Source organism: Raphanus sativus, chromosome 1 (genome assembly GCF_000801105.2).
Source record: "Raphanus sativus cultivar WK10039 chromosome 1, ASM80110v3, whole genome shotgun sequence".
In the NCBI taxonomy this organism is placed as follows: Eukaryota; Viridiplantae; Streptophyta; class Magnoliopsida; order Brassicales; family Brassicaceae; genus Raphanus; species Raphanus sativus.
The window spans coordinates 26,234,175-26,256,080 of NC_079511.1; the positions used below are offsets into that span (position 1 = coordinate 26,234,175).

Below are 21,906 nucleotides of genomic sequence, written 5' to 3' on the forward strand. Positions count from 1 at the left end.
TGGTAACATCAAATAATTGTTAATGACGAAATGATGGATGTTAAATTTTTTTATAAATATGGTAACCTCAAAAATGAAACATTAAAAGAAATATCGCTAATCATATCAATCATGCTTTGCGAGATTTCATATTCAGGAAAATCAAGAAACATAAATCAATAATAATGTACGATCTGATTATGGACTTAACATAAACCAATCATAACCGAGATTTCATATCCAAAATGACATTTATTGTATCATTTAATCCCTCTAAATTATGCCTTCATTGTATTATAACAAAATACAAAAGTAAAAAAATTAATTTTCACGAAATGATGGATGAGTATGAAAATATGAGCATTATATTAACAATATATATTCTAGGATCAAAAATATATATATATATATGTATGTAATATAAATATATATGTTCTAGGATCAAATGTATATATATATATATATATATATATATAATATATATATATATATATATATATATGTTCTTGGATCGAATATTTTATAAACATACAAAAGTTTAATATATATATGTTCTTGGATGGAAGTTATAATGCTGATACTAACATAATATATATATATATATATATATATATATATATATATATATATATATATATACACATAAAAAATGATGGATGTTACATTATTCTTATAAATATGGTAACCTCAAATATGAAACATTAAAATTAAAATCGCTAATCATATCAATCATGCTTTATCATATCAATCAAGAAACATAAATCAATAATAATGTACGATGTGATTACGGACTTAACATAAATCAATCATAACCAAAACGTTCATATTCAATAATGACATTTATTGTATCATTTAATCCCTCTATATTATGCCTTCATTGTATTATAACAATACAAAAGTATAAAAATTAGTTTTTTTCACGAAATGATGGATGTGTATGAAAATATGAGCATTATATTTTATATATATATATATATATATATATATATATGTTCTTGGATCAAAAATATAAATATATATGTTCTAGGATCAAATATATATATATATATATATATGTTCTTGGATCGAATATTTTATAAACATACAAAAGTTTAATATATATATGTTCTTGGATAGAAGTTATAATGCTGATACTAACATAAAATTTATATATATACATAAAAAGCATTGGGTATAATATATATATACATAAAAAGCATTGGGTATAATATAAAGTTATAATACGTATAACATTTCCTGCGAGCAAGAATTTATAAACATAAAAAAGTTTAATATAAGAGAAAATCTGTTCGACATTAACTATATGCACATCACATATATCACATCAAAAGCATTGATTATAACATATGTGCACTACAATGGCATGAGATGTAAATGTTCTAGGCAAGGATGAGCTTTTGAAAAATTGGTGTGAGATAAAATGTGGAGATGCCACATAGGAAATGGCACACATGTAATAAACACATGGGCAAAAGGTTATTTTCATAAGTGGTCTCCTCAAATAATAGTAAGGGGATGTGAAAGATTTTTTGGAAAGATAGGGTGCAAACATTTAGGAAACAAAATTTTCAAAAATGCTAAAAACTGAATTATATTAAATACTCTTTAATGTAATTGCGAAATAATGACTTTTGATTGATTGTAAATAGTGCTAGGAAAAAAGTACAGACAACTTTTGTAATTACTTAGAAATTTGAGGGGCATATTCATAAACAGTCATGTGCTTTAATAGTATAGATGCACCGAAAGTACATTATCAGGGTCAAGAGAACCCACCCCTTCTTGAACATCGATAGGGTAAAACTTGAATCAGACTCGAGCAAAGAGACCAAGAAGTTTAGTTGCACAAAGGCAATGGATATGGGTGTGTTCTGAGAACATGTTTTTCATTCATTAAGTATAACACAAGGTACATAAACGAGAATTGATAACTTCAGGATGGAGGTAATAATACCTCTCTTTGAGTCCTCCAAGCTCCTTTGTCGGACGTGAGTTTACCTTTGCTTGTTTTACTAGAAATCCTGCTCTAGCCAATGAAGCTACAGCTATAGCCATCAGTGTTTTGACACAAAACGTTGATTGCTTTAAGCAATGGAATGTTCTATACAAGGAGAATCTCGACGCTACCGTTGCTCTTCTTAAAAAGCTTGTAGACGAATGGGAGGATCATAACCGAGTGATACTCTCACTGTCAATCGAACTATGAATAGCTTCAGGATAAAGGTATTAATGCCTCCCTTAGAATCTTCTAAGTTACTATTAACTAATTATAGTCTCTGACCAAGAGGTGGTGTAGTTGCACAAAGGCAATGGATTTGAGCTTGTTCTGAGAACATGTTTTAAGTAAGACCACAAGGTACATAAATGAAACAATAGTTGAAAATAAAAATATGTACTTAGGTCCAAAATAGGGTTCTCCTAAAGCTTCTTCAGACTGAGCTTTGTCGTAGTACTCAAATTCTTCTCAACTAAATCACTAACCTTCGAGAAAAGCAGATTTGAAAACCGGAGCTATCGGGAAGTGCACATAGATGATGTGGTACACTTCCCCCAACAATTTCAGGAAATACTCAAGTACTGATTCTTGAGATAGTCCCACGAATCCCTAAAACATCATCAATACATAGTTAATACATGCTATCCTTTGCTTTGGTAAATATGTTTACATATACAAACCTGGATATCTTTGCTTTGATCGTACTGCTAAAGGTGTTTCTCAAAAGCCGTACCAAGTCCGCAACAGTATTGTTATTGGCTATTTTGGCTCTGAAAGCCATGTTAGCTTGAGATACCAATCTCTGGACGGCCCCACAACCCTGGCTGGACTCTTCCATAAGTCCGACTGTAACTTTGTAGAGTGAGTAGAAGAACTTGCTGCTGCAAGGAGACGACTAGCCACGAGATATAACCGCGCCTTCTTCCCAGATTACCCTAGTTTCTGGGGGATTTTAATCAAGATTTTTTTATAAAGATTTCTGTTGTTATGATCCTTTACTATAGGTGGCCGACTTCCTTTTTCCCTATGTCTTTGGTTTTCCTTTTACTCGTTGGTTTAGGTTTTTCTTTTATCTATTTGTAATTCCACTATATATAAGACTTCCTTATCTTTATGAACAAGATAACTTTTTCACTATATAACAAACGAAAAAAACCCAGAAAACCTAATGGATCAAGCTGAAACGGCAAAGATCGATCCTTCAGACCTTGAGGTTAGTGAATTTAGAAGTTGTAGAAGTGTCTATCTGATCAAAATCTTTTCTAATTGATTTTTTTTTTCTTTTGCTATTCGTTATGTTCAAACTTACTTTGATAATGAATCAAAACTAAGAGATGATGTTTAACCTGTTCAATTTTTTTTATTATTATTTTTTTTTATGGTTTCAACAGCAGGATGTGAGAGATGTATCGAACTGGAAGGGACTTGAAACGTCCGAAGATGAAACTAACGGGGAGGAAACCGAAAAGTCGATATTGTCTTTGTCGGAAGCTGCCAAAAAGATCGATCCCTCACCTCTTGCGTCTTTTCTCAAAGAAGTATTGGTAAGTGAAATTCGGATTGATATGTTTGTTTAAATTCAGAAATCGAATTTTAAATTCTGGTTTGTTTGTTTGTTTGTTAGGACGAGGATTGGTATCAACCTGCGAAGCAGATGATAAAATTAATCCATTACTATGGAATTCAACTTTCCCTAGTACCCTCCTTTCAATGGGTCAAGATGTTCGAGGAGTATCCTTTATCCAAGCTGATTCATGTGAGGAGCTTTTGTGAATCATCTAAAAGTCTTCTCAAGTGGTTGGTTAGCTGATGATATCTTTTTTTTTTGCTAGGTTCCGTTATCTCTTATTCCTATGCCTGTCTACGAAAAATCAATCGATTTCATCAACACGCTTCCATTCCATATACTACCCGCCGCTGTATTATGGGCCTCTGATCTCATTCTCACTGAATGGCCAGGAGTTGTCAAAATTGAACAACTTAATTCTGACGAATCAAAGGTTCAATTTTTTGAATTCGTGTGTTTTATTCAGTTTTGAACTTTTGTTTGACTCTTCTTGACTCCAATGTTTTGTTTTTTCTAACTTGTAGGTGGCAGCATTTGTTGTATTAGCTATGGTGTTGCGTACTAAACCTGATGCCTTGACTGATGTTTTGCCAAATCTGAGGGAGACCCCTACATATCAAGGTCACGACAAGCTTCCGGTTATAATTTGGATGATTGCTCAGGTTAAATTCTGACTAAAAAACAAATTTATGTGTTTTGTTCAAATTTCTCAATTTTTATTTAAAATGGTGACAGGCCTCCCAAGGTGATTTATCTGCTGGCTTGTATTCATGGGTGCGTAACTTGCTGCCACTAGTCTCTAATAACAAGTGCTACAGCTCTCAGTCAATTCATCTCATCCTGCAATCTGTTGAGATGTGAGTCCACTTTTAATATTCTCTCCCTCCCTCCCTCCCTCCCTCCTCTGCTTCTATGTCTAAAATCTTGTTTTCTTCTTTTAATCAGGATTTTGTCCTCCAATCCGAAGGCTCGGGTTCTACTCCTCCTAAACAAAAATGTTAGGAATGGAGAGGTGCTGATTCCACCTCCTTCGTTTGAGACGTTGGTGCGGCTTACATTCCCTCCTCCATCCGCTAGAGTAGAGGGGGCAACAGAGAGGTTTGAGGCAATTTATCCCTTGTTGAAGGAAGTAGCCCTTGCACCAGGAAGTTGCGCACTGCAACATAATATATTCACTTTTTCCTTGAAATTAGCTGGTGGACAAGGTATTGGCGCTAACTAACGAAACACCACCTTGCTTCCCTATTGAATCCTATTAAATTTACCCTTGCTTTTTTTGTTTTACAGGAAATCCTGCTCTAGCCAATGAAGCTACAGCTATCGCCATCAGTGTTTTGACACAAAACGTTGACTGCTTTACGCAATGGGAGATTCTCTACAAGGAGAATCTTGAAGCTAGCGTTCTTCTTCTTAAAAAGCTTGTAGACGAATGGAAGGATCATTGCCTCAAACTATCACCATGCTCGGATGATGCTCGCACTGTCAAGCATGCTATGTATAGCTTCAGGATGGAGGTAATTATGCCTCCCTTAGAATCTTCTAAGCTACTATTATCATCTCTGACCTCACCTGCTATAATATTATTATTTATTTGTCTGTAGAACGAAAAAGCCATCACTGAAGGAGTAGTCAATCTCTCTCTTTACAAAGAAGCTGACAAGTCGTGCAAACTGATCTTGAGGAGACTACTCTCCCGTGGAAGTGGCGGCCTCGGAATAGGATCCTTAACCGCTATGTTTATAGCCGCTGCAGGAGGCATTGTTGGAGCCGCACTTACTCTGTATATATCTTGCAAGTAGCATATAATGAATGGGTTCTCGCTGATGTTGAGGAGTGTGGTGTATACAAGTCCTCTCTTAAAAGAGACTTATCAGAATATTTAACGACTTGTTTGATCTAAATGTATTATTACTTTTTAAAGCTATTGTGTTTTTTTTTTTTCTTTTTGTTCTGTGAAAAATAGATAGGAAAAAGGTAGAGGATTTCGCACTAAACTCATAGCTCTTAATTATGCATGCACCAAAAGTACATTATCAGGGTCAAGAGAACCCACCCCTTCTTGATCATCGATAGGGTAAAACTTGAATCATCTTGATCATCGATAGGGTAAAACTTGAATCAATCAGACTCGAGCAAAGAGGTAAAACTTGAATCATCTTGATCATCGATAGGGTAAAACTTGAATCAGACTCGAGCAAAGAGACCAAGAAGTTTAGTTGCACAAAGGCAATGGATATGGGTGTGTTCTGAGAACATGTTTTTCATTCATTAAGTATGCCACAAGGTAATTGACAAAAAAGTATGCCACAAGGTACATAAACGAGAAGAATTGATACTTCAGGATGTAGGTAATAATACCTCTCTTAGAATCTTCTAAGCTCCTTTGTCCGACGTTAGTTTACCTTTGCTTGTTTTACTAGAAATCCTGCTATAGCCAATGAAGCTACAGCTATCGCCATCAGTGTTTTGACAATTTTACATAATTACTAGTGGTATTCCCACCGGTTAGTATATTTTATTTTTAAATGAATTTACAGTTTAGTTTAAGATTTTAGTAAAAAAATGTTCAAATATGAAGATGAAAATATATTGAAAGATGAAAAAGAATGTAACCTAAATGATTCTTCAATAAAGAAGCAATTATAATTAAGCTTCAACTTAATTCTTACATTACTCTTTTTATTAGTCTAATGTTTAAGTTATCACAATTCGTATAAAAGAATGTTAGTGGTTGACATTTTAGCTACGTTAATATTCAAATTTACAACCCACACAAATTATAGAATAACAAAAACGTTTTTATATGGACACTGTGAAATATCAAACTAAGTCTCACATTGGAGAATTATACAATAAATGTCTACTATATAAAGAGAAGTCCAACTCTAATTAGTACGAGGCCTTTTGGGATAGAAACCAAAAGTAAATCCATGCGGGCTTGCCATTAAGGCCCAAAGTGGACAATATCGTACTAATCGGATAAATAGAGTTGGACATGGGCTTTCACAATCCCAACAATAAATTGTAGTACACACAAAAAGATCATCGTAAAAGTGCTCACAACCGCCTCCAGCCTATACTCCAAACCATCATCTCAAGGAACCAATCAGCTTTCGTCAAGGGCCGAGCTATTTCTGATAATGTGCTCATTACACATGAAGTCCTCCACTACCTCCAAACCTCTGGAGCTCAAGTTCGTTGCTCAATGGCGGTGAAAACTGACATGAGCAAGGCTTATGACCGAAACAAATGGAGCTTCTTGGATAGAGTTCTTGGGAGACTCGGTTTCCACCCTGCTTGGATCTCATGGATCATGGAGTGTACCCGGACAGTCTCGTACTCCTTCTTGGTAAATGGAGCGGCACAAGGGAAGGTAATCCCGTCTAGGGGGATTCGCCAAGGAGATCCTCTCTCACCTACCTTTTCATTCTTTGTACTGAAGTCCTATCGGGGCTGTGCTCCAAAGCAATGCAAGATGGAAGTCTGGCTGGCGTCAAGGTTGCACGAAGATGCCCACCCGTAAATTACCTATTATTCGCCGGTGACACCAGGTTCTTTACCAAGACAAGTGTCGCCTGCTATAGTGCATTAAAACGGGTCTTAACCAAATATGAGGAGGCGTCAGGGCAATGTACAAACCTTGGCAAATCGGCTATAACCTTCTCTGCAAAAATACCAAGTGAGGTTAAAACCCGGGTAAAGAACTTCCTCAACATCCAGAACGAGGGGGGAGTGGGTAAGTACTTAGGACTACCTGAGCATTTTGGGAGGAAGAAATGATATATCTTTGCAATTCATCGATAGGATCAGACAGAAGTCGATAAGCTGGTCTACTAGATACCTATCGAGCTCTGGGAAACAGGTGCTCCTACAAGCAGTATTGGCAGCTCTCCCTACATACACAATGTCGTGTTTCAAACTCCCTCGCTCCATCTGCAAACAGATCTAAAGTGTTCTAACTCGTTTTTGGTGGGATGCAAAACCAGAGATCAGAAAACTTTGTTGGGTTTCATGGACGAGGTTGACACGACCAAAAAGTGCTGGAGGCTTAGGTTTTAGAGAGATCGAACAGTTTAATGATGCGCTGCTTGCGAAACTCGCATGGAGGATCTTTAAGGAACCGCAGTCTCTCCTTTCCCAGATCCTGTTGGGAAAATATTGCAACAAATCATTATTCCTAGATTGTATTGCTCCCACCTCTGCCTCACATGGATGGCGTGGAATCCTTGCGGGTAGAGAAGTGTTAAAACAAGGACTCGATTGGATAGTTGGTAATGGCAAAGAGATACGAGTCTGGGCTCAACCATGGCTAGGCCTAAATGGACCAACATCTCCCATTGGCCCTCCCACACAAGCAAACATTAATGGAATTAGATTAGTGGAATTAGCATTAAAAGTCTTTATTATCTAGAGAAACGAAGACAACAGAGGTTCTAAACTCTTTAAACATCATCTTATGTTCTGGCAAATTGGTCATAACTCCTGATTTCCGTGGCCATCTTCTTGTACCTTTTTTGAGCAGCTCTATCTTTTTGTACCTAACTATACAATAAACTGCATTAACATAGTCTTCATATTCACCAAAAAATACAATCCAGCAAATATGGTGGTTTTGAATTTTGATACATACAATTAAATACAATGTCCTCACGAAGGTGGGCGTAGAGTTTGTTCTTAGCGCAAGTGACTGCGATCAGACTATGCTTCCGTACTCCATCAGCCTCATACAAATTCTTAACCAAATTCTACCAAAAATTACTCTAAGAGAATCACATCTCGAAGCCGATAACCATATGCTGTGTGGATCCCCAATTATAAAAAATGTATTTGCATAAATCTATCAATCAATCGGCTATATTCTTTCCTTGAGGTAGTAGTAACATTGCGATACCGATAAAGATGGTTTAATAATACATGTACTTACGCGAATCTAACAAATCAAAGATGATAAAAACGCAGATCAATTACCGCAAAAGGATTAACCTCGACGCCGTCGTCAAAGGAAGCAGCAACTGTTAATACAGTGGAAGAAGAAGAATGATCAGAGTGTTTGGGAACAGACTTGTTGAAGCGCTTGAGACGAGTCTCTTCCATCTGAAGCATGGACTTAGCAGTAGCAAAACTCGGGAAGGGATCTCTGTGCTCTGCTGGATGACGTTGATGATGTTGTCAAATTTTTCATTTAGACCATTGAGAAGATAAGTGACAAAGCGTGCGATCCGATATGGGAGCATCAACATTAGCAAGGCGGTCAGACAGAGACTTGAGTTTCTGGGAGTATGCTTCAATTGAGAGATCGCCAATCTCAGTTATGCGTAACTTGTTGTCAAGGTGAATTGCACGAGCTTCTTTGTTGTTGTGAAACTTGTTTTCAATCCGAAAACAAATGTCTCGAGCGGTTCCCCCGTCTCAAAAGAACTCTTGAAAAGATCAGGTGCCAGATTTCCATAGATCCATAGTTTTACTAACCCATCACGTTTGTACCATTAAGCATCATCGTCACCAGTGGGAAGAGAGGAACCGTCGATGTGGCCAGCGACATCAAAGGTGAGACAATGTGTGGAGAAAAGCTCGTGCCAGGCATCGTAATTATGATCATCAAGGTCCAGTATCAGTGGTATGTGAGACTTGATTTTTGTTATGCCAAAAGCGCGTTCAATGTTTGCAGGAGCAGCCATTGATGATCGAAAGAGGAAGAAGAAAAACAGAGGTTTTGGAGATAAGAAGGAAAGATTTAGAAAGAGATCGGTTCAGGAGCAACTTGCTCTGTAACCATGAAAGATTATGAAATTCCCTTGAGGAATCTCTTCTCATTACAAGTGGTTACAGATATTTCGGGGGTATATACATTTGACGTAGTCTATCTTATGAATATACAAAGGAATATTCTTAAACTGCTAATATAGACATTGCACCACTGTACTCGGCAGATCCAATCTACAGAAGAAGAAAGGGTGATCTGATGCGTTTCCTTTTCTTTTTAATTTTTCTCTCCTAAGTGTCTTAAGAACGTGTTTGGCGCGTCAGAGAAACTCACTCCCAAGCCGGTTTACTAAACAATATCATTTTTTGATAAAAAATTATAAAATTTTATATCAATTTTTAATTTTTGACAATGATTATAGAAAAAAAAACAGGGTAAACAAAATTTAAAATTAAGAATAAAGTAACAACAAAAACCAACAAGAGATGGTCACAGTCAACAATACCCAACTTGTAGAAACATCGATTCCAAACTTAATTCTTGAACATTTATGCTGTTGCCACATATCATGAAATCTTGATCCTCATCGTCGTTGTCCGAAGACTATCAGAAACACAAGACTACTTCAAACAACAAGTTACAGCTAGCGGCACGGGAGCTTATGCGGGCAGTAATAGAATCCTCCAAGGACATCCTCAAGATAAGATAGCTTCGAGAATCATCTTCCACAGATGCAACAAAGTCTCCAAAACCAATTTTCTCCATTTTTTCTCCTTTTCTTACAATTAAAACCACATTTAAACTAAACACAATCCCAACTCCTTTTCCCAAAGTCAAACACGTTTAGATAGAGAACATGCCTCAAAACAATTGTTTTAATAAATATATGCATTTTACATTCACATAGGGTAATGTTCACAGAAGTTTAGAACTTTATTGTTTCCATTTATCTAAAGAATAGAGATTTTATAGAGGTTAATCCACTAATTTAAGCAAAATATAAAGTTTTATTAAAACAATTGTTAAAAAAATTAGAACGATGCCCATGTACCATGGAAGAAAGTTTATAATAGAATAATACAAATTTGTAATGATGTTAGAAAATTTTAAACAACTTAAATGAGTATAAACTTTAGTATATAGAGAAACTAATTAATGAAAAATTTATACTTTCGTAGGGGTTAACCCACAAATTTTGAAAAAAATTCAAAATATGAAAATCTGGTTTTAGTGTATAATTTCATCGAGCACTGACATAAGATGATGGTCAAGAGTTTTAAACCTTTGTTGTCTCCGTTTCTGTAGATAATAAAGATTTTATAATGCTAATTCCACTAATCTAGGCAGTATATGAAATTTTACTAAACTAAAATTTAAAAAAATTAGAATAATTCCTATATACCATGAAAGATAGTTTAGAATCCATTAATTCAAATGTATAATGTGGATTGAAAATTTTAAACAAAAGTGAAGAGTATAAACTTCAGTATATAGAGTATTTACCGAAAACGCAATATTTTAAAAAGGGTTAAGCCATGAATTTTGAAAAAATTTCAAATATATGAAATTCTGGTTTTAGTGTATAGTTTCATCGAGCACGACATAAGATGATGTTCAAAGAGTTTAGACCATTGTTGTCTCAGTTTCTCTAGATAATAAAGATTGTATATAGCTAATTCCACTAATCTAGGCAGTATATGAAATTTTACTAAACTAAATGTTAATAAATTAGAATGATACCTATATACCATGAAAGATAGTTTAGAATACATTAATTCAAATGTCGAATATGGTTTGAAATTTTTTAAACAAAAACAAAGAGTATGAACTTCAGTATATAGAGAATTTACCGAAAACTTATTATTTTAGAAGGGGTTAGTTAACCCACAGATTATGAAAAATTTTCAAAAATATGAAAATATGATTTTAGTAGTTTCATCGATCACTAACATAAGATGATGTTTAAAGAGTTTAGAACCTTTGTTGTCTTTGTTTCTCTAGATAATAAAGAATTTTAATGCTAATTCCACTAATCTAGTCAATATATGAAATTTTAGTAAACTAAATATTAAAAAATTAGAATGATTTCTATATACCATGAAATATAGTTTAGAATACATTAATTAAAATGTAGAATGTGGTTTGATCTTTTTAAACAAGAGTGAAGAGTTTAAACTTCAGTATATAGAGCATTTACCGAAAACTCATTATTTTAAAAGGGGTTAACCAACGGATTTTGAAAAAATTTCAAAAAATATGAAAATCTTGTTTTAGTATATAGTTTCATCGATCACTGAAATAATATGATGGTCAAAGGGGTAGAACCTTTGTTGTCTCTGATTCTCTAGATAATAAAGATTTTATAATGCTAATTCCACTAACTTAGGCAATATATGGAATTTTACTAAACTAAATATTAAAAAATTAGACTGATTCCTATATACAATGAAATATAGTTTAGAATACATTAATTCAAATGTAGAATGTGGTTTGAAATTTTAAAAGGGGTTAACAACAGATTTTGAAAAAATCAAAAATATGAAAATCTGGTTTTAGTGTATAGTTTCATCGAGCACTTACATAAGATGATGATCAAAGAGTTTAGACCCTCTATTGTCTCCATTTCTCTAGACAATAAATATTTTATAATGCTAATTCAACTAATCTAGGCAGTATAGGAAATTTTACTAAACTAAATATAAAAAATAGAATAATTCTTATATACCATGAAAGATAGTTTGAAAAAGTTAAACAAAAGAGAAGAGTACAAACTTCAGTATATAGAGCACTTACCTAAAACTCATTATTTTAGAAGGAGTTAACCCACAAATTTTGGAAAAAAATTTAAAAATATTAAAATCTGATCTAGTGTATAGTTTCATCAAGAACTAACATACGGTGATGGTCAATAAGTTTAGAACCTCTATTTTCTCCCTTTCTCTAGATAATGAAGATTTTATAATGCCAATTCTAAAAATCTAGGCAATATTTGAAATTATAGTTAACTAAATATTAAAAAAACTAGAATGATTCCTATATAACATGAAATATAGTTTAGAATACATTTATTCAAATGTCGAATGAGGTTTGAAATTTTTAAACAAAACTGAAGAGTATAAATTTAAGTAAATAGAGCATTTACCGAAAACTCAATATACCGATTTTTTTTTTCAAAATATGAAAATCTGGTTTTAGTGTAAAGTTTCATCGAACACTGACATAAAATGATGGTCAAAGAGTTTAGAACCTTTGTAGTCTCCGTTTTTCTAGATAGTGAAGATTTTATAATACTAATTCCATTGATCTAGACAATATATGAAATTTTACTAAACGAAATATTAAAAAATAAAATGATTCCTATATACCATGAAAGATAGTTTAAAATACATTAATTCAAATGTCGAATGTGGTTTAAATTTTTTTAAAACAAAAGTGAATAGTATAAACTTCAGTATTTAGAGCATTTACCGAAAACTCTTTATTTAAGAAGGGATTGTTTAGCCACAGATTTTGGAAAAATTTCAAAAATATGAAAATCTGGTTTTAGTGTATAGTTTCATCGAGCACTGACATAAGATGATGGTCAAAGAGTTTAGAACCTATGTTTTCTTCGTTTCTCTATATATTGAAGATTTTTAATGCTAATTCCACTAATCAAGACAATATATGAAATTTTAGTAAACTAAATATTAAAAAATTGGAATAAATCCTGTATACCATGAAAGAAAGTTTAGAATACATTAATTCAACTGTCGAATGTGGTTTGAAAATTTTAAACAAAAGTGAAGAGTATAAAATTCAGTATATAGAGCATTTATCAAAACTCATTATTTTAGAAGGGGTTAACCCACGGATTTTGGAAAAATTTCAAAAATATGAAAATCTGGTTTTAGTGTATAGTTTCATATAGCACTAACTTAAGATGATGGTCAAAGAGTTTAGAACCTCTGTTGTCTCCGTTTCTCTAGATAAAGAAGATTTTATAATTCTAATTCCACACTAATTTAGACAGTATATGAAATTTTAGTAAAATAAATATTAAAAAATTAGAATGATTCACATATACCATGAAATATAATTTAGAATACATTAATTCAAATTTACAATGTGGTTTGAAATTTTTTTTAAAAAAGTGAAGAGTATAAGCTTAAACTTCAGTATATTGAGCATTTACCGAAAACTCAATATTTTGAAGGGGTTACCCCACGGATTTTGAAAAAAATTCAAAAATAAGAAAATCTGGTTTTAGTGTATAGTTTCATCGAGCACTGACATAAGATGATGGTCAAAGAGTTTAGAACCTCTGTTTTCTTTGTTTCTCTATATATTGAAGATTTTATAATGCTAATTTCACTAATCTAGACAATATATGAAATTTTAGTAAAATATATATTAAAAAATAGAATAAATCCTATATACCATGAAAGAAAGTTTAGAATACATTAATTCAAATGTCGAATGTGGTTTGAAATTTTTAAACAAAAGTGAAGAGTATAAATTTCAGTATATAGAGCATTAACCGAACACTCATTATTTTAGAAGGGGTTAACCCACGGATTTTGGAAAAATTTCAAAAATATTAAAAGTCTGGTTTTAGTGTATATTTTCATCAAGCACTAACATAAGATGATGGTCAATGAGTTTAAAACCTCTGTTGTCTCCCTTTCTCTAGATAATGAAAATTTATAATGCTAATTCCACTAATCTAGGCAATATATGAAATTATAGTAAACTAAATATTAAAAAATTAGAATGATTCCTATATACCAGGAAAGAAAGTTTAGAATACATTAATTCAACTGTCGAATGTGGTTTGAAAATTTTAAATAAAAGTGAAGAGTATAAACTTCAGTATATAGAGCATTTATCGAAAACTCCTTATTTTAGAAGAGGTGTTAACCCACGGATTTTGGAAAAATTTCAAAAATATGAAAATCTGGTTTTAGTGTATAGTTTCAAGAGCACTAACTTAAGATGATGGTCAAAGAGTTTAGAACCTCTGTTGTCTCTGTTTCTCTAAATAATGAAGATTTTATAATGCTAATTCCACACTAATCTAGACAATATATGAAATTTTAGGAAAATAAATATTAAAAAATTATAATGATTCCTATATACCATGAAAAATAATTTAGAATACATTAATTCAAATGTCGAATGTGGTTTAAATTTTTTAAACAAAAGTGAAGAGTATAAACTTCAGTATATAGAGCATTTATCGAAAACTCATTATTTTAGAAAGGGTTAACCCACGGATTTTGGAAAAATTTAAAAAATATGAAAATTTTGTTTTAGTGTATAGTTTCATCGAGCACTGATATAAGATGATTGTTAAAGAGTTTAGAACCTATGTTGTCTCCGTTTCTATAAATTTCTCTAGATAATGAAGATTTTATAATGCTAATTCCACTAATACAATATATGAAATTTTAGTAAACCCTAAAATGATTGTTGTTTATAGGTAAGGTTAATGTCTGTTCTTGTTTCGTCTGTCTACTTTTCGCTTTGTGCATTTGTGGTTGAAGAAGGAAGTTGTTGCAGGCGAGCCAGCTCTAAAACAAATCAGGAAAGAGGAATTTACGTCAAGCATTTCAAAAACATTCCTATGGCCGACATGGAGATTGTGCTTGTAACTTTCTCTTCTCGCCTTTCTTTCTTTCTTTCTCTAGATTTTGTAGCAATAACATTTACGTCTTTTTGCAGCCTGAGAAAAGAAATCCTGGACTGACTCCAATGGATTGGGTCAAATTTCTGATATCTGCCGTAGTGGGTCTGGTTGGTCTCCTTCTTTTCATTTTTTGCGGTTCATGTATTGGTTTATCATTTGACTTTCTCTACAGGTTGCCGTGGTTACTTCAGTTGAGATGCCGAAAGCAGATCCATGGGTAATCTTTGCAGTTCTCTCCACAGTGGTTGGTTATTGTGCCAAAACATACTTCACGTACGTTAAGTGTTTTCCATTCGTCCTTCCCCTTCATTCATTCTTTTGTGTGTTTGTTAGACTTATCGCAAAGTTGGTTTACTTCAGTTTCCAGCAGAACATGGCAACGTACCAGAACTTGATAACACAATCCATGTATGATAAACAACTAGACAGCGGGAAGGGAACGCTATTACACTTGTGCGATGACGTTATTCAGCAAGAAGTAAAGTTCCTGCCTGCATGAATCTAGTCTTTTATTCATATTGGGGGGGGGGGGGGGGGGGGGAGCGTGAATGCCTTTAGAATAGGAACACTTCCTAATTTGGGTTACACGCGCAGGTAAAAGAGGTGATGATTTCCTTCTACATACTAATGGAGCAGGGGAAAGCTACCTTGGAGGTAACATAATACCAAAATTTTACTCTTTTGGTTATTGCCTATTATATTATCATTAGCGAGTGCTGACTTGAGTTGGTGGGACTGTGTGGGGAATAGGATCTGGATCTGAGATGTGAGGAACTGATAAAGGAAGAGTTTGGTGAGAGGTGTAACTTTGATGTGGATGATGCAGTCCAGAAGCTAGAGAAGTTGGGGATCGTTGCCCGTGACACCATTGGAAGGTACTACTGCATGGGGCTGAAGCGAGCCAACGAGATCATAGGGACCACCACCGAGGAGCTTGTCCTGAAGGCCAAACAGGGCGTCACTCCTTCTTGAACTTACTACCTTCTCTTCTCTTCTCTTCTCTTCTTTAACATTTGTTCTCTCTCATTTCACTAAAACTCTAAATGACGAAAGTGATATCGTTTGTTTACAAAATCCAAATGCAACAAATCAATTCACCGAAAATAATTGTCTGATATGAACGCATGAAACATACAATATTAAACTATATTGTTATGGTAGGCCTGGATAATTTTGAAGGACGACCTACAAAAAAGTCTCTATTCTTAGCTACAGATAGCTCAACGGTTATGTATATATATCACCTTGGTACTGTTGTCCTCTCCCATGAGTAGTTCAGGTTACTGTAGAAACCAAATACAAGTGGGTCAAACACTAAAAAAACAACAGCAAATAGATAGCTTTGTCATCTATAACTTAACAAAGGAGCAAACTGTGTATCAAACAAGGTTCAATCTGATGTTACTTGGGGAGTTTTCTCGACAAAGGAAATTATTCAACCAGCCATTGTTGATCCAGCTAGCTCAAGTCTAGAAAGATGAAGTGTTTGAGACTTGGTTGGTCAAGAAACTAGGCTAGCTACCTTGTATACAGAAGCAGAGGAGGTAAATAAAAAGAGTTTTTTTCTTGACAAGTTTTTCTTTTGTCATCCCCTTCTTATTATTTGAGAAGATCATTTAAAAATAAACCTTTGTCTCATATGGGATTTACAAATGTGCCATTTCTTAGGTGTCACAACCACAATCCACCTCATATTTTTTTTGAAAAAACCCTCTTCAATCTAGACTAATTACATATCATGCCATTACATTTAATATATAGTATATGTTTCATTTTATGCATATTCACTAAAGACAAACAATGAAATTTAATGAGTTGCTAGATAAGAAAAATATCAATATTGTCACCAATTATATTCTTCGGTTATTATTTAACCATTTTTTTAAAAAAAAAATTGGATACTCGAGATCATAAAACAAAATGAATTAATTGTGGGTGTCTTTTCTGTTTCTTTCAAAAAATGTTTTAAAATAGTAGAAACTTTGGATCGATTTTCAGAAATGTGAAATTTATTGTTTATATTATATACAATATTTTGAGTGCTGTAATCGTTGAGCGTTTGAGTTTACACTACTTTATAAAATGTTAAGTCAATGTATATAATGTTTTCAGAACCATGATTACAAAGATAACTTCAAAACTAAAACAATATTCGTAAATTATTAACATTTATTATCGTCAGCCACTTTTCGGGATTTCAATTATGTTTGAGTCAATGAATTATATTTAAGTGAATCAAAAATAAACTTAATGAAGTAAATCTTGGTGTCAAATCAAATATTAGTAATAAAATTTGAATCAATCAATCATATATGAGATTTCAATTATGTTTAGTCTATATTGTATTCTTTCCTATTTTAGAGCTAGACTGATGTAGAAACGTAAATCACAGGCCGAAAATCAGTAATTTTTATCAATCAATTATTTTCGGTATTTCAATTATGGTAGTCTATTATATTCTTACCAATTTTAGATGAAAATATAAGGATTGATTGTGATACATGATAGTAACCTAATAAATTTTCAAAATTAAAAAAAAATATGCGATTGATTACTGATTTAATTCATTTTTTCCAAAACTTACAGTAATGTCGTCATTAAGTGTGTTGCTTATGGAACACTTAATCATGTTTTCTAAGATTTATGGAATTAGACAAATGCTAACGTCGTACTTTGTGTTTTACAGTTTTGGCAAATTAATTGGGGAAAAGGTAATTTATTATAATTTTTTTAAACCGGTTGAGATAATATTATCTGTATATTTTTCTAAATTTTTTTTATCATGATAAGGTTGATTCAAGAATTTGACTAACATTGATCGGTTTTCTAAAGTTCTGTTTGAGTCCAATGATGTTCCAGAAATTGATGCTTTCAGAAAGAGGTAATATATTTCACTTACTTACTTCCCATTTATAATTCTTTGTAATTTGATAAGTTTATATTCTTTGTTATTGTTCTTTATAGGATTGCAAACGGAGAGTTTTAAAGATGCTTTCCATATCAGTTGTTGTTATTGATTGTTTTTCTGCGAAACTTTTTTTTTTAAGTTCTACTTTTCATAATTTATTATTATAATGTCTACGTTTTGTTTTTTTATGGAAGAAATAATTGGATTCTCTACTTTACTTTTAATATTAAACTCATAACTAATTGATATATGTGTTTACTATTTATTTACGTTTTAAGATTATATCTAACCAATGATCCAAAATACTTAAGAAACAATGTAACTAACCATATACAAATAAAATCAATTTAACTCACTCCGTCATTGTATAACATGTATTATATGTGACCCCATATTTACCTTCTGAAAATAAATAGTATAAATATTACAATTTTTTATAGTCTATTTACTCCACGTAGGGTGCGGATCAGCGTTTTATACTTTATACTATAAAACGCTGTATGATATTATGGAAACATAAATTTCGATATTATACTTTATAAATAAATTTTGAAAGTGTCAAAGTAGAATAGAAACTAGAATTTGATCTGCGCCTCCGTGTGAATGTTTGATTTAATTTTTGTTCAATGTAAACTCATAAACTGCTGGTGTACTGATGGGACATTCAGGGTGTGAAAATACCCCGCAGACTGTCGTGAACATCCGTGAAGGCAAAAAAAAAAAAAAAATCTCATGTACTGATCACCCACTGATCACCCACGGATGGGTGTACTGATGGGACCATCAGGTTGTGAAAATACCCCGTAGACTGTCGTGAACGTCCGTGAAGGAAAAAAAAAAAAAAAAAATCTCATGTACTGATCACCCACTGATCACCCACGGCTGGGTGTACTGATGGGACAGTCAGGGTGTGAAAATACTCCGCAGACTGTCGTGAACGTCCGTGAAGGCAAAAAAAAAAAAAAAAAAAAACTCATGTACTGATCACCCACTGATCACCCACGGCTGGGTGTACTGATGGGACAGTCAGGGTGTGAAAATACTCCGCAGACTGTCGTGAACGTCCACAGACTGTCTTGATCACCCACGAAAACTCAAGAAGTCAAAATTTTCAAAAAAAAAAATTTTTGAAAGAAATTTTCTGAAAGGAAAATTTCAGAAAATTTTCCTTTCAGAAAATTTTACTCTTTTGGTTATTGCCTATTATATTATCATTAGCGAGTGCTGACTTGAGTTGGTGGGACTGTGTGGGGAATAGGATCTGGATCTGAGATGTGAGGAACTGATAAAGGAAGAGTTTGGTGAGAGGTGTAACTTTGATGTGGATGATGCAGTCCAGAAGCTAGAGAAGTTGGGGATCGTTGCCCGTGACACCATTGGAAGGTACTACTGCATGGGGCTGAAGCGAGCCAACGAGATCATAGGGACCACCACCGAGGAGCTTGTCCTGAAGGCCAAACAGGGCGTCACTCCTTCTTGAACTTACTACCTTCTCTTCTCTTCTCTTCTCTTCTTTAACATTTGTTCTCTCTCATTTCACTAAAACTCTAAATGACGAAAGTGATATCGTTTGTTTACAAAATCCAAATGCAACAAATCAATTCACCGAAAATAATTGTCTGATATGAACGCATGAAACATACAATATTAAACTATATTGTTATGGTAGGCCTGGAGAATTTTGAAGGACGACCTACAAAAAAGTCTCTATTCTTAGCTACAGATAGCTCAACGGTTATGTATATATATCACCTTGGTACTGTTGTCCTCTCCCATGAGTAGTTCAGGTTACTGTAGAAACCAAATACAAGTGGGTCAAACACTAAAAAAACAACAGCAAATAGATAGCTTTGTCATCTATAACTTAACAAAGGAGCAAACTGTGTATCAAACAAGGTTCAATCTGATGTTACTTGGGGAGTTTTCTCGACAAAGGAAATTATTCAACCAGCCATTGTTGGTCCAGCTAGCTCAAGTCTAGAAAGATGAAGTGTTTGAGACTTGGTTGGTCAAGAAACTAGGCTAGCTACCTTGTATACAGAAGCAGAGGAGGTAAATAAAAAGAGTTTTTTTCTTGACAAGTTTTTCTTTTGTCATCCCCTTCTTATTATTTGAGAAGATCATTTAAAAATAAACCTTTGTCTCATATGGGATTTACAAATGTGCCATTTCTTAGGTGTCACAACCACAATCCACCTCATAATTTTTTTGAAAAAACCCTCTTCAATCTAGACTAATTACATATCATGCCATTACATTTAATATATAGTATATGTTTCATTTTATGCATATTCACTAAAGACAAACAATGAAATTTAATGAGTTGCTAGATAAGAAAAATATCAATATTGTCACCAATTATATTCTTCGGTTATTATTTAACCATTTTTTTTAAAAAAAAAATTGGATACTCGAGATCATAAAACAAAATGAATTAATTGTGGGTGTCTTTTCTGTTTCTTTCAAAAAATGTTTTAAAATAGTAGAAACTTTGGATCGATTTTCAGAAATGTGAAATTTATTGTTTATATTATATACAATATTTTGAGTGCTGTAATCGTTGAGCGTTTGAGTTTACACTACTTTATAAAATGTTAAGTCAATGTATATAATGTTTTCAGAACCATGATTACAAAGATAACTTCAAAACTAAAACAATATTCGTAAATTATTAACATTTATTATCGTCAGCCACTTTTCGGGATTTCAATTATGTTTGAGTCAATGAATTATATTTAAGTGAATCAAAAATAAACTTAATGAAGTAAATCTTGGTGTCAAATCAAATATTAGTAATAAAATTTGAATCAATCAATCATATATGAGATTTCAATTATGTTTAGTCTATATTGTATTCTTTCCTATTTTAGAGCTAGACTGATGTAGAAACGTAAATCACAGGCCGAAAATCAGTAATTTTTATCAATCAATTATTTTCGGTATTTCAATTATGGTAGTCTATTATATTCTTACCAATTTTAGATGAAAATATAAGGATTGATTGTGATACATGATAGTAACCTAATAAATTTTCAAAATTAAAAAAAAATATGCGATTGATTACTGATTTAATTCATTTTTTCCAAAACTTACAGTAATGTCGTCATTAAGTGTGTTGCTTATGGAACACTTAATCATGTTTTCTAAGATTTATGGAATTAGACAAATGCTAACGTCGTACTTTGTGTTTTACAGTTTTGGCAAATTAATTGGGGAAAAGGTAATTTATTATAATTTTTTTAAACCGGTTGAGATAATATTATCTGTATATTTTTCTAAATTTTTTTTTATCATGATAAGGTTGATTCAAGAATTTGACTAACATTGATCGGTTTTCTAAAGTTCTGTTTGAGTCCAATGATGTTCCAGAAATTGATGCTTTCAGAAAGAGGTAATATATTTCACTTACTTACTTCCCATTTATAATTCTTTGTAATTTGATAAGTTTATATTCTTTGTTATTGTTCTTTATAGGATTGCAAACGGAGAGTTTTAAAGATGCTTTCCATATCAGTTGTTGTTATTGATTGTTTTTCTGTGAAACTTTTTTTTTTAAGTTCTACTTTTCATAATTTATTATTATAATGTCTACGTTTTGTTTTTTTTATGGAAGAAATAATTGGATTCTCTACTTTACTTTTAATATTAAACTCATAACTAATTGATATATGTGTTTACTATTTATTTACGTTTTAAGATTATATCTAACCAATGATCCAAAATACTTAAGAAACAATGTAACTAACCATATACAAATAAAATCAATTTAACTCACTCCGTCATTGTATAACATGTATTATATGTGACCCCATATTTACCTTCTGAAAATAAATAGTATAAATATTACAATTTTTTATAGTCTATTTACTCCACGTAGGGTGCGGATCAGCGTTTTATACTTTATACTATAAAACGCTGTATGATATTATGGAAACATAAATTTCGATATTATACTTTATAAATAAATTTTGAAAGTGTCAAAAGTAGAATAGAAACTAGAATTTGATCTGCGCCTCCGTGTGGATGTTTGATTTAATTTTTGTTCAATGTAAACTCATAAACTGCTGGTTTTATAAGAAAAACT

The 21,906-nt window shown here is 32.7% G+C and overlaps 2 protein-coding genes across 3 annotated transcripts; both read left to right on the top strand.

Moving 5' to 3' along the window:
- Positions 1 to 3,071: 3,071 nt before the first annotated feature.
- LOC108850017 (uncharacterized) lies at positions 3,072 to 5,481 on the top strand. Of its 2 annotated transcripts, none has more exons than XM_056986256.1 (9): positions 3,072 to 3,188; positions 3,367 to 3,519; positions 3,600 to 3,731; positions 3,808 to 3,975; positions 4,067 to 4,204; positions 4,278 to 4,399; positions 4,488 to 4,747; positions 4,830 to 5,056; positions 5,144 to 5,481. In XM_056986256.1, the coding sequence occupies exons 1-9, from the start codon at positions 3,144 to 3,146 to the stop codon at positions 5,339 to 5,341; spliced, it is 1,443 nt and encodes a 480-aa protein (XP_056842236.1). In that variant the 5' UTR covers positions 3,072 to 3,143; the 3' UTR covers positions 5,342 to 5,481. The 2 variants fall into 2 exon arrangements, with proteins under 2 accessions (XP_056842236.1, XP_056842255.1); XM_056986275.1 differs by having other exon boundaries at positions 3,077 to 3,188; positions 3,370 to 3,519.
- A 1,266-nt stretch (positions 5,482 to 6,747) lies between these two features.
- LOC130497801 (uncharacterized) lies at positions 6,748 to 15,917 on the top strand. Its single transcript, XM_056991026.1, has 7 exons — positions 6,748 to 6,915; positions 14,708 to 14,875; positions 14,950 to 15,021; positions 15,087 to 15,187; positions 15,275 to 15,392; positions 15,509 to 15,568; positions 15,665 to 15,917. The coding sequence occupies exons 1-7, from the start codon at positions 6,748 to 6,750 to the stop codon at positions 15,884 to 15,886; spliced, it is 909 nt and encodes a 302-aa protein (XP_056847006.1). The 3' UTR covers positions 15,887 to 15,917.
- The last annotated feature ends 5,989 nt before the right edge of the window (positions 15,918 to 21,906 follow it).